Genomic DNA, 13,245 nt, shown 5'->3' on the forward strand with positions numbered 1-13,245 from the left:
CTGTAACCTAGTCCCTGATCTAAAACAGAAAAAAGGCAAATTCTTCCTACCTAAGCCTCCTGTATTGAGAAAGTCCAAGTTCCGCTTTTCGGCCACAGATCAGAAAGGGGCCAGCCTCTTTACATGACAATTCAGTCGGAGGTCTTTTCACTCAAGAAGAACCATTTTGGTAACTTCTCCTGTGCAGTATTCGACCACCGATACGCTCTGATCTGCGGCTTACCAAGGGAATTCCGTCTGCGAAGGACCAAACTGTTAAATAAAATAAGATTTCAATACACAGGAGGTTCAAGTGAAAAGGTTTACTAGTGTACACCAGGAGGCAAAAAACGTACAAGTACAGAATTTTGTCTGACATGAAACAGGAAGCACACAATCTTATATAGGTTTAACATTCAAGCTATGCCCACCTTATTGACGTGATATGTCACAGGGCATCTACATCACTTTAGCTTACAGTCTTCTATTCATAAGGCTGTTGATGCTGTATATTTAAAAAAACTTTTCCTCTAGTTACAATACGGCCTTGCTATCCAGCTGGTCAGACATAATGTCGTTCTGTAAAGTTACTTCTTCAAGGTTTCATATCAGTTCGAATACAGTAGCAGCTTCAGTCTTTTAATAATCTTCTTTGTTCTCTGTTATACTTTCCTACCAGCTGCGTGCTTATCTCAATAACACATATACAAGGCCAAATCATTCCAACAGGAAAGAGCAGAAGATTTCATTATTTCACACATTTAATTTGCTGACCCAGCAGATAATCACTTGTGAAAAGCATAAACATGAAAACTTGCTAAGCTAGCATCTGCCAGGGTCGAAGGTCAGCTTTGCTTCAAGCCACACTGCAGTTTCAAAACTACTTACATTTACACATGAATTAATCCTTACTATTATATGATTAATCGAATAAAATGCATTATATACTACTTTGCTTTTAAACTAGCATTTCTCATATATTCAAATACACATTTTTCTAACAGTGAGGCATTATGCAAGACTTGGGCCTCTCATCTAGGCCATAATATTAGTTGTGCTGTACTGTTTTCTGCTGAAGTCCCCAAATGGAAAGGGCTTGTGCTTATGCCATAGATGTGAAGTGCACAATTCCCAGTCCTATCATGCAAATGGGAGAGGTTAAAACTTTCATATGTATTTTGCAACATGTTATATCTCATATGAAGTAATTGCAAAGCTTCTGTATTGTGCAAATTCATAATGAATTTGTGAGAATGGCTGGATGTCTTGCGAGGTAATGAAACCAGGAGAAGCATAATATTAGAATAATAAATCCTCCACAGAACTGATAGGTCTAATTTTCTCCAGCCATGCACAGATAAAAATGTTTGTCAGCAATTGTTGCAAATGAATATTAAATAGTGACTGAAAGGAAGAATGGGTGTAAGCATCTGCATCTAGAAGATCCAGATAGTATTTTTACAATGCCTCTTTGACAATGTTGAACCTAACAAAACAAAGACATTTTCAAAGCAGTGCACATCTCCTCTTGTGAAGTACATTGGTAAGAATAAGATTGATACTATAAAAGCAAGCATTAACAACACAACTCATCATTTAATTGCTTGAACAAAATTGTCTAATCTGTTAGAGAAAGTGTTCTACATATATTGTTTTTTTAGTTGTTATGGACATTGTATATAGTATATTTGTGTTTTCTTGTTACTATACTGTTAAGTTATAGTGTTATAAAATGAATAAAACATTTTGGAAAAAAAAAAAAAGAAAATGGGTAGCTGAATGTCTATTCTTGAAAACTTGCACTCTTAAATAGTGTTATTTCATCCACATGAATTCTTTCTGCAGTTTCAATCTTTCTGGGGTCTTATAAACTTTTTCTAATATTTCCATATACATTTCTCCTATGTAATAGCAACGTGAAGAAGAGAAAAACAGAAGAAACAACACCACTAGTACCAATGAAACAATGCTGGACTTAGAAGAACTCCTTCCTAAAAATGCTAAACTGAGGCAAGCGCAGGCAGAAGCAGGTAATGTTTAATGGTATTCAGCTGCAACTGTTAGTGTACATGCATTATATTATATGCACACGCAGTGTCTTTTTAGAAAATAACATTGCTCTAAAATAAAGGATATTCTAAGCAGTGGTAACTTTATAATGAAGCTCTCAATAGTAAATTAGGGTAAATGCGGTATTGTGCTCATCCTTTCTCTTCACTGCTATTTGAGCAGCAAAATGGCAGCACACAATGGTTTTATAGGATTTGTGTAATAACATTATTACTTGCATGTTATTGTTTGGTATTTTACATCCTGTTACTTAAGGTTTTTTTTTATTCAAATGAAACACATCCAGTCGTCATTTGCGCATTGTCCTAAAGTCTTCTAAACATTGTGAAACACTCCACTTGGCTTTAGATGATAGTCACTGTTGAAATGACATCCCAACCCCATGTGAAAAAATGTGAAAAAAGGGGTTTTGTATGGATGGATGGATGTGCATGCATATATATAGATACGTATACACACACATGTGCACATTTACATTTACGTATACATATACATGTATATATACATATACATACCCATACATACCCATATACTTAAACACACGCACATTGATAGTTAGATAGAGGTAGTTTAAGTTTCGGTAAACTCTGTATATATTCTTCAATGTCATTGTGTACATGCATGTGTTTTTAGAATCATACAGACAACCTATTTAATAAAATATTAGAAATAACATGGATTAAAAGCAATCATTAAAGCCTTTTTTAATGTGAAATGCCAAGAAACAGAACACTTTGTACTCTGTCTATGCTCATTATAAATATTTTGGAAGGACTGTAACATGAGAGCTAAATGTAATTGTCCAAAGACATCCATAAATAAAACTATTTAAACAGTCATATAAGGCAACCCTTGTTCCTGTAACTTTTTAGCCCACATCCTAGCAAAGATGACATGATCTTAATTTACATTACAACAGGAGCAGTATATGGCCCATCAGCTATTAATAGACCAAGAGAGATACCTCTTTCAGGTGGTCCACATTTGATTCTCATCCAGGAAACAAGTGGGTGAAATCCTCTTAAATCAGTGTCTGTGTTAACTTGGAAATCAGTATAAGTTAAGTCATGAACTCAGTAATCCCTAGTGACATTAACAAGCATCTAGGATCACTTGAGTGAAGCCTCTAGTGTGTAAAATGCATTGCCTTTTTATATTTACATAATTTCAAAACCATGCTGCATGTGACTGAAAGCTTACTGATGAGTCACACAACTATGGTGATATCTGACCTCTGTCTAGGGTAACTAAAGAAATATTAAATGTTGTAAATGTTCTATTTATTTATATTGATAGAACTGTCCTTTATCTCTAAATATTTAAGCAACATAGGAAAACCAGCTGAACACATGTTGCTGTACACCATGCCATGCCCACTCAGAACATTGACATTATACTTAAAACTAGAGGCTTGGATCAATTTCCCTTAGTCAAGCCCAAACTGAGATAAACCAAAATATAAACTACTCTCAACCCAAGCCAGTTTAAGAGAAGGCCGATGAACAAAAAGGGGGGATACAATGGAGTGGGAGCATGGGGGTACAATGTGACCATCCATCTTTGTCATACATAATCATCTTATTAGAAGAAATCAGAGTAGGATGGGTGAAAAAAAACTTGTGGACAAGCTACTCTTGTCCCTGCCATCCTGAGTCAGTAATGACATATTGTAGTCATGTAACCAATTTATTTAATGAGATAACCAGCAAATCAAATGATTCATACCTCATGTATTATATTTCAACCATGAGAAACAGTCTATTGCCAAACATATATATATATATATATATATATATATATATATATATATATATATATATATATATATATATTTATACACACACACACACACACACACACACACACACACACATGCGTGCACGTGTGCGCACGCTCACACACGCACACACACACACACACACACACACACACACACACACACACACACACATATATATATATATATATATATATATATATATATATATATATAAGCTTGAACTTTCAAAACTTCGAAATTCATATAGTCAAGACCATAACATCAAAGTTTTGAAAGTTCAAAACTTCAATGAAAAAAAAATAAAAGTTATTTTTGTTTTACATTTATGCAGGGGGGGCAAGCCACCCCTGCAGCACCACACCCCCAGCTAATTAAATATAGTGACTCAGAGATCTGAAGATTAAACATGTCTAGTTTGAATATATTTACAGTAACTCTGTCTTCCTCATAGAATTCTTTGTCAGATTTTGACAAATCTGGGTGCTCAGTCACATGAACCTCTAAGGCCTTGGCTGTCCTTGCAGTGCAACGGTTGAGGAATTATCAGGACAGCTCTATGGCTGTGGGGTTTACAGCACATTGGCATAATGGGAGACCAAAATATCCATGTTTCAGGATATTGAGCTTTCAAGCTAGCATTCTAGCTAAAATAATTTTTTTCTATATCTAAGTCAATAAACTTCCTCCAGAATGAATAAGATCTGCACTTAACCCAGTGGGAGCATAACTGTTGACAGACATACCATAATTGTAGCCAAGATAATCCAGGATAACCAACCAGTGGACAGACAAAATCCCTTGTCTAAATGAAGATGAACCATCCTTATGCATGGATGCCCTCAGGGCTGCTAGTCAAATAAAAGAATGACCTAAAACCAGAAGGAAATGCAAATTAAAATAGGCTAGTTATTCCTAATATAAGACAGGAAGGTGTCAGATGCCCATCTGTCAACCTTTAAAACCCATATAGACTGATCATCATGCCAGACCTGATGTTCGACCATTTCTAAAGGAATGTGATGAATTTCCTAAGGGAGAAATACCCTGGAATCTCTGAGCCTTGTAAAGGGTTACATTAACATTTGTGAGTGTAATTGCATGCTCTGAACTAAGGAGAAAAAAGATCTGTGAAGGAGGCACATCTGATGCCAGTCGGTGGCAAACAAAGCCCAGTGAACCAGACAGAGAAAATATGTTCCTGCCTTGCATAAGCAAACTTGCTACTTCTGGCTGCTTTCATTGACTTTTGACATCTTCAGGCAGATTGTAATGTGATATTTAAATAGGATTACATCCCTCCTGAATAAAGACTGAAGCAAGTTGCCTATGTTACAGGCACCCATGTATAACCATGAAAACAGTGTTGCCCAAATTACAAAAGTCTGAAAATCGCCAAAAGAAGCTTGAAGCCCTAACGTGATGGATCCCAACAGACATCTACTTATGGACTTCTTCAGGTCTGAGACTACCCCTTTGATGTTTCCCTAGCCCTTTACCACTCTCTAAACTAACCAATGGTTAGTAATATCAATGAGTTTAACAGAATGAACCAGCCAATCCAGCCCTGATAAATGTATACAAAATTTTCTAGCTGCTTTGTTCAATAAACATCTCTGAAACAAAAAAACATACAGTAACTGAAATGTACCAAAGTCTCTCATAAGCAAGCAAACCCAGACAAAAGGCTTAGAATGCATTTAGAGACACCAAGTATGATTTCTTTGTACTTTCAGCCGATGATCTGGACAGAAGGTTGTAAGCTAGTCTTTGGCAAGTAAACAGGACTATAGTGGCACTGACATCCCAAATTGGGGTACTCCAAGTGCCAACTGTCAAAACCTGGAAGTCTGATAATGTGAAAGACTGTCAGCAATACCATTACTCTTCCCCTGGGATGTTGTTAGTTGGAAATGTCAAGTTGATTTGCAAGCTTAATAAAACCAATAACCTCAAAACTGAATGGACCTTTTTACTAGTGCATGGACTACTGCCTAATTATTGGAGTAGAAAGTGACCCCTCTGTTTGCAAGGTGCTCCTTCCATACATGGGTGGAGACCCAAACCAGCTATATCTCCAGAAAGGTTATATTCTGCTTTCTCTGTTCTGAGCATGAGGATGGACATACCTGCTTTTAAAGCACCCCCCCCCCCACAGTGCCTATATCTGCCTGTATCTGCAGCTGCATTGAAAACAATTGAAGGGAGTCAGGGAAGACCAAAAGATTCTACTGCAAGGCTACCTCATTGAATTTGTCCAAAGAGGTTTTCAGGATTTCCAAAGCCATTGGTCTTCTTTTATTCTGGCTGGGATCTGGACCCCGTGGTGTTTGCTTTTCCCTCCTTTTAACAGATTCAAAACTGATCTCAAAAATGACCTGCCCATAGAAGTGGCTCAGTAGCTTAAAATTAAGTAAGGCCATGTAGATCCATCACCTCACCAATCTGGACTGTCTCCACTACTAAAAATCTCTTCACTGCAACAGAAAGTTGTTGTAATTTGTCAAGAGGTGGTCTGAAGCCTGGAGCAAGGACATCAATTTCTAAGCCCAAGAAGGTAATGACCTGTTAGGGTCCCTCTGTTTTTTTCTAAGGTGAGCAAGATACCTAATTCATTAGACAAATTAATAAAGATTTGCATATCTCTAGTTGTCCTTTTTCTATCAGTGACTATGAGATAGTAATCCAAATAGTGGGTGATGGCTTGTTTTGGGGCCCTGTGCTGCCAGCACCAATGTAGTGCTGAGCTAAAGTTTCAAAAATGGCATAGCCTTATCAAAGTAAAATTTCTCACCAAAACAAAAACCCAGGAGAGGTCAGTCTAACTCACTAATCATGAGGAGCCTTAAGGCTGATTAAATATCAAGTTTCCCCAGCCAAGGGTTTGAGAATTTCTTAATAGCCTAGGTTGCCAGGTCTAAGGAACTTTGCTTGCTTGATCATTTTCAATTAAATCATTGACCATTGTATCTGGTGGCTGGGAAAGGCAATGGATGAAGTGGATTTGGGACTAGCCCATTGTGAGAAATTTTAAAGGATTCCCATGGCACTAGCAAAAAAGAGTCTACAAGCCTACCTTCATTTAGCTCAGCTGTAATGAGCATGTGGACAATGCCCTCCCTGCCTTTTACTGAACATGGATTCTTAACCATCTTTGCATCACCTGTGACAGTACAGCCAATGGAAAACCCAGAGGTAAAACCTTCAGTGATGAAAAGGGTTGCCTGCTTATTGGATAATCTATCAGATATTTTTTTGCAAAATCTTGACCGTGATTGTAGAATGGAATTCAATAAGAGCCCAGGTAGCCCAGAAAAGAATTGTTCCCTCTCTGCGAATGAAAGGAACATCTTCCTTTACCTGTCATGTCTTGTTAACACTGAATAGGCTTCTTACCTGAAGCTTGACTGCTGACAACTGACTGTTGAATATCCCAAGTCCAGCACCTGATTGAGTGATTCTTGCCGCAATAGGAGCAGGAGTAGGTAAAATGACAAGAAGGTCAAGAACATTTGCTGTTATTAAAAACCCAGCAGAACTTAGTCTTATAGTGTACTTCTGAGGAGGTGAAAGGATTAACCTTCAGTGGTTTATCCAGCATGACAATAAGCATGTGTCAGAGTAGCATTGCTCCCAGTGTAGTGTCCTGTCCATGGCTTTTATCTCCCTAAAGCACTGGTCATACCAAGATCAAACAGACCCTCACTGTATGGAATATACCTCCCTGACTGTTAAAAAATATGACAACAAAGGCAAAGCCTGTTTTGAGCCTTCCTTAATTACTATGACCATGCAAAGTGTAAACCCTAGTACCCAATTATCCCAACTTTTACTTATCATATTTGCTAAACCCTTATTGCCTAATGCAGCCAAAGCAGCTGCCAAGTCCTTGGATCCAGCATTCTCCACTTCCACTAGCCCATAGATTCCATTAGAATATATCAAATCAAAGTCATATATGTAGCCACCCCTAAGGATCTTGTCTTTAATGTTAGGAGGTCTGTGAGCAGTAATCTGAAATCCTGGGGCAATGTAATATTGCAGTCCCATTGATTTAACATTGGTGGGTCACCCTCCTTCAGCTACCTGCCTCCCTGCTAGCAAAGGATCCCCTAGCACATCTAAGTTCTCATTACTCCCTTCCTCTTGTCTGACTTCTGCTGACAGATGAAGGACATCACTTTCTATGTTTTCTGAATCCACTGCTCCCTTGCAAGATCATCAACTAGACTTCTTAGGTAGACCTTCATTTCACATCATGACATTATTAGTACTAGCTAACAGTCTTCTGTTGCTGGCTGAGGCAATCTCATACCCATGGACAGCTTCCAGATCCTAAAAATGTTCTTGAACCTCCAAAGTTATTCTCATCCACCTAGCCTTTAATGCTTGCAGTGAAGCCAGAATTGTTGAAATAAGTCCGAGTTAATGAGGTAAAATACACTCACAATAAAGGTTATTAGATTATTAATTAGTTCAGTAACTTTCTTAAAATTATTTCTATACTGGCAGGGTGGGAGGTTGGCATAATGGTTAAGGTGTTTACCTTACAGACGCAAGATGCAAGGTTTGATTCTCACATAGAGCAAGTGGCTAGTCTTAAAATGTTCCCCAAGGGCAGTTAGCCTATTATTAAGCTTTGAACAATGTCTGATATGATATCCAAGAAGTACACATGATTCCCATGGTAAGCCACATCTATGAGGTATGCTTCTTGGTTGTGAAAAAAATAATTAAACAACCATTTATAAAGGAAACAAAATTGAAAACCCTGTAAATGTCTGCAAGAAATTACATACTCATGGATTCAAATTGACAACCAGTCCATAGGTGAACTGAATAACCATGGGTAGATGGTTAATGTACTAGGAAAGTGAATTGACTATGATTCTAGCAAGTTGGCAATTCAAATCTCTTAATGCAAAGTCTAGATAAAACTAACATAAAGAGACTGTCCAGTATGGAAACATGGTTAGATTTTTAAGTGGTGTTGTTATAAACCTAGAGAAGTGATAGCCTAACAAGTATTGTGCTCTCCACATTACGCGAGACAGTTGATGTCTGAAAACAAATGACTGCCGATATGTAGTGAGTGCATTCCTGATGATTTGCCAAGCCCACTGACCAAAACACATAAGCTAAACACACCTAAATATTTTGTGAATTGCTGAAGAACAGAGAGATATGCCTATTATTTTCCAACACCACCTAACATTTGAAAGAAGTTTGAGTAAAATTGTCCTTAATCCCATGTCACATAACATATTTGAATGATCATGTCTGACTGAGAACCATCCTCTTCTCTAAGCCAAACCCATCAACAGACCATGATATTCAGTGATGTCCTTTATTTTGACTCAAATTTTAGTTTTGTAACTCTTAATAGATTTCTAAGTATATGCTAAACTGATGACTACTCTAACCTTTATAAGATTAGCTGTGCAAGCTAATCCAATTGCGTCCCTATATATCGTAGGCATTTATTATGAAGGGTTCTATTAATTAGGAAGTTTATAAAGGTTATGTATATGTGGGGGGTTAAAATACTTTGGACATTACTGTCTGCCTCTCTCTATCAGAGACATGGCGGCCAGACCAGTGTGAATTTCTGATTTCCCATCCACTGGGAATCCTCTGAAACACATACCTGTCTCGCCAATATGTCTTATGTACATCACAGCAAAAATTAAATCCCTGGATCTAGTAGTTCTGATGCTCTTCATTTTGTGGATGTGTAAAAGGTCCATTAGAGCTGGATCTGAGTTTGCCTTATATGCCAGGCATAGAATGTCAGCAACCTGTAGGAGACCAAGGACAGAGAAAGAGCTTTATGTCATTCTTTATAGGACAATGTGTTTTTACTGTAGATTCTTCAAGCAAGGAACCTTTGTGGGTGTTACTACTGTTGCATATGTTTGGTCAGGTATGTACAAAAGGGGTATTATACTCAATGATGCGCCTGATAAGGGCCAAATAAAATGGCACTATGACTTCCTTGGACCTGGATGCCATGCCCTGACTTATACATTGGGTGACATAGAATACTTTTCTTGCTACTTTGGCTGCATTTTGTAAAAGGCCATATTACTATCATCAGTTTTGATCCCCCTAAATTTGGTGGCTTGGGAAGAAGAGGTGATGAATTATGCTTAATAAATAATGATAAGAATTACAATCATAGACTGCTTTTACATCAGAAAGTGTATATTGATTCACCTTCTATTATGCTGTCAATGTCTCAGGTTAATAGTATTCATATTTTAAAATTTTCCCTGAATTTGTTGATAGCTACATTCAAACATTATAATTCACCAGATCGGGTTAGCTTAGAGCAGCAGTGAGGATAAATACTGGATTGGCAATAGTCGTAATTCAGTGGATGTGATACAGTTAGTCTCAATTATAATTTATTTGTGCTCTGCTATGCCGAGACCTCCGCAAAATAAGCATAGTGAAGGAGTACTGTTTTTAACATAGACCTTTCCAGAAACCCACTAGTGAGAGGATATCAGGGATGTTTTGCATCTGCATCAGTTCTGAAATGTTACAGCTGCACTGAAGTAAGCTGTGGGAATACTGTTAGATAAGAAGGTTCCACAACCCCAGCAAAACCCCTTCAGAAACTTCCATGAACCTACTACATGGTTCTGTCAAACCAACAAGAACACTCATGTGATCATATTCAAAGTGGTAATAACCAAATCAAATCAACCGACTAAATGTTAAATACATTTTTTTTTAATGCAGATGAAATTAAAGGTCGAATTCTACAAATGTGAATGGCTTCCTAATAAAAGCCCTTTCTGACCGTAAAGAAATTTCAAATAATACTGATGTAATTAAGTATCCATAAATGTACAATCCTCAATATCATCTTCAAACTAATAGTTTAGTTACGCAACTAAAGTCACCAGGGATCTTGGTAGGTTTTACTATGAAACTAATTATTATAATATATATATTTTTTTTAAGTAGGAGGAAATGTAAGTATGGTGAATAGTTAAAATGGTCACAGAATTCATTGACTGCACTATGCCTTGAACTCAACAACTTTAGCGTTTGAGGTAAACTACTAACATGCATGCCACACAGTCCAGGAAATTATCCTCTGTTGAAAGCCTGAAATCATCTTTTACACACATACACACACACACACACACACACACACACACACACACACACACACACACACACACACACACACACACACACACACACACACACACACACACTCACACACACACACACACACACACACACACACATATATATATATATATATATATATATATATATATATATATATGTTTATGTGTGTGTGTGTGTGTGTGTGTGTGTGTGTGTGTGTAGACATACCATGCCCCTGGCAGATGGCTCCATGAAATAGATGTTTAAGGCCACAAAGTTCCCGAATTAAGGCTAAACAAAATAGTACTCACCTTTGCACAGTGAGTTGTCCATGGAGGTGACAGAAAACATTACATTCTGGCTCCTTTGTGAGCTTGGCAAATGATAAAAAAAGCTACTCATATTAACTGACTTTACTGTGACTTATGAAATCCAGTTTCAGCCCAATAATTTAAAGAGGGTTACTACACAAGGAATGGTCAGTTTTCCATTTATACTTCTTTGGTTTTACTTATGATTCTAGAAATATAAAGATTTGGTTGAATAGTGAAGCTGCACGAAATCCGGCAAAACAAACTGGATACAACAAAACCGGAAAGTAAGCAGTCAGGCATAACACCAGTAGATCGCCCAATAAAGTCAGGAACACTTCCAACAAGATTCTTTTGAACGCAGCTTTATTGATTAAAATAAAAGCGTTTTCGCTGCTATTACATAAAGCAGCTTCCTCAGAAAGGATTTAGTGAGTGGAACAGTTTGGCGCCAAACAATAAATACAAACCTAAAGGAGGTGTGTTCAGGTGACATCATTACCTCACAAATAATTCTTCTCATAAAACGCTTTTAAACAGAAAAAGCAAAATAAAGTATTGCAGTTACTTAAAATATACACCATCAAATAGTAAAAGAATAAAAAATACAGCCATAAAAAATGACTTGTAAAATTATGCCAACTCTAAAAGGCTAATAAGACCCAAATTAACTAAGTCCTAGGGGCTAAACACTCTACTATGTATGTATGCATGCTGTATATTATTATTAGTACATAACAAACTTGTTAAAAAACTAAAGAACTAACTTATTTTATGTAACTTCTCATTTTAAGCACCACTGAGATGTTACAATTGTCATTGAGGCCAGGGCTATGAAATGCATTGAGTTTGATTTGCCATTCCAATTCGCGAAGTTCTAATAGTAAAGACAAAGGACCCCCTCTAATACTCATTGGAATGTGATCAATTCCCATGAAAGCAAATTTATGTTCAGGAAAATTTGCTACATGTCTGGCTAGAGCATTTTCTTGTTTGTTAGTCCTCATGGCATAGACGTGCTCGTAAATACGCTGCCGTAGTTTACGGTCTGTCTTGCCGATGTAGAATGCAGGACATGAATTGCAAAACGCTCCATAAATGACTGATTTTGTGTTACAGTTAATAGTGTGTTGTATGTGATATTTTATATCATTAACAAAGAAAGAAAGTCCTAATTTGACTAATTGGCACCAATTACAGGAGCCACATGTCACAGAGCCTTTACATTTAATGAAATTTGGCTCTTGCCTAGATTGTAGGAGCTCTTTTAAATTCTTTCCTTTCCTGAACACTACTCTGGGAAACGGTCCTAACTTTTCAAACAGGAACACATCGTTCCTGATAAATTGCCAGTTTTTAATCAAAATGTTGCAGATTTTTCCAGCATCATTACTGAATGCTGTAGTAAAACTAGTGACATGATTAGCTTTAACCAGAATATCTGTCCTAGCACTAACTACTGGTTGAGCATAATCATCAACAAAAGAGTTATGTTCAAATAACAATGTGTCTGTTAACTGTTCATCACTTTGTTTGAGAAGTGATTTGTAAAAGCCCCCTGATTTCTTAACTTCAATTTCAGTAATAATCTCGTCTATTAGTGTGATCGGGTAACCTCTGTTTACAAATTGGTTCTTAAGGAACTGGCATTCTTCACTAAAAGCTGATAGTGAATTACACATACGGACCGCTCTAACTAATTGGCCCTTTATAATAGCCCTCTTTTGTCTAAAGGGATGCTGGCTGGTAAAATGCAAGATAGAGTTGCAATATGTAGTTTTCCTGAACACTTTAGACATATAGGACCTACCAGAATCATCCTTACTAAGGTTAACATCTAAATAATCTATCTCACTCACTGAGAAATTAGATGTAAACCTCAGAAACGTAGTCGTGTGGTTCATAAATTCGACTAAAGAATCTGCCTCCATTTCGTTACCTTTGAATAATATAAAAATATCATCCAGGTAACGTGTGCGT

General features: G+C 37.1%; 1 protein-coding gene across 1 annotated transcript in view; it reads left to right on the forward strand.

Moving 5' to 3' along the window:
- TMC1 (transmembrane channel like 1) overlaps positions 1 to 13,245 on the forward strand; it is a 902,740-nt gene that overhangs the window by 847,496 nt on the left and 41,999 nt on the right. Inside the window, exon 15 of the mRNA XM_044060320.1 lies at positions 1,892 to 2,009. Within this exon, the coding sequence (XP_043916255.1) occupies positions 1,892 to 2,009 (118 nt within the window). The remainder of the gene's footprint in view (positions 1 to 1,891; positions 2,010 to 13,245) is intronic.

Source organism: Protopterus annectens, chromosome 2.part0 (assembly GCF_019279795.1).
Source record: "Protopterus annectens isolate FY-2018-M chromosome 2.part0, PAN1.0, whole genome shotgun sequence".
NCBI lineage: Eukaryota > Metazoa > Chordata > Ceratodontiformes > Protopteridae > Protopterus > Protopterus annectens.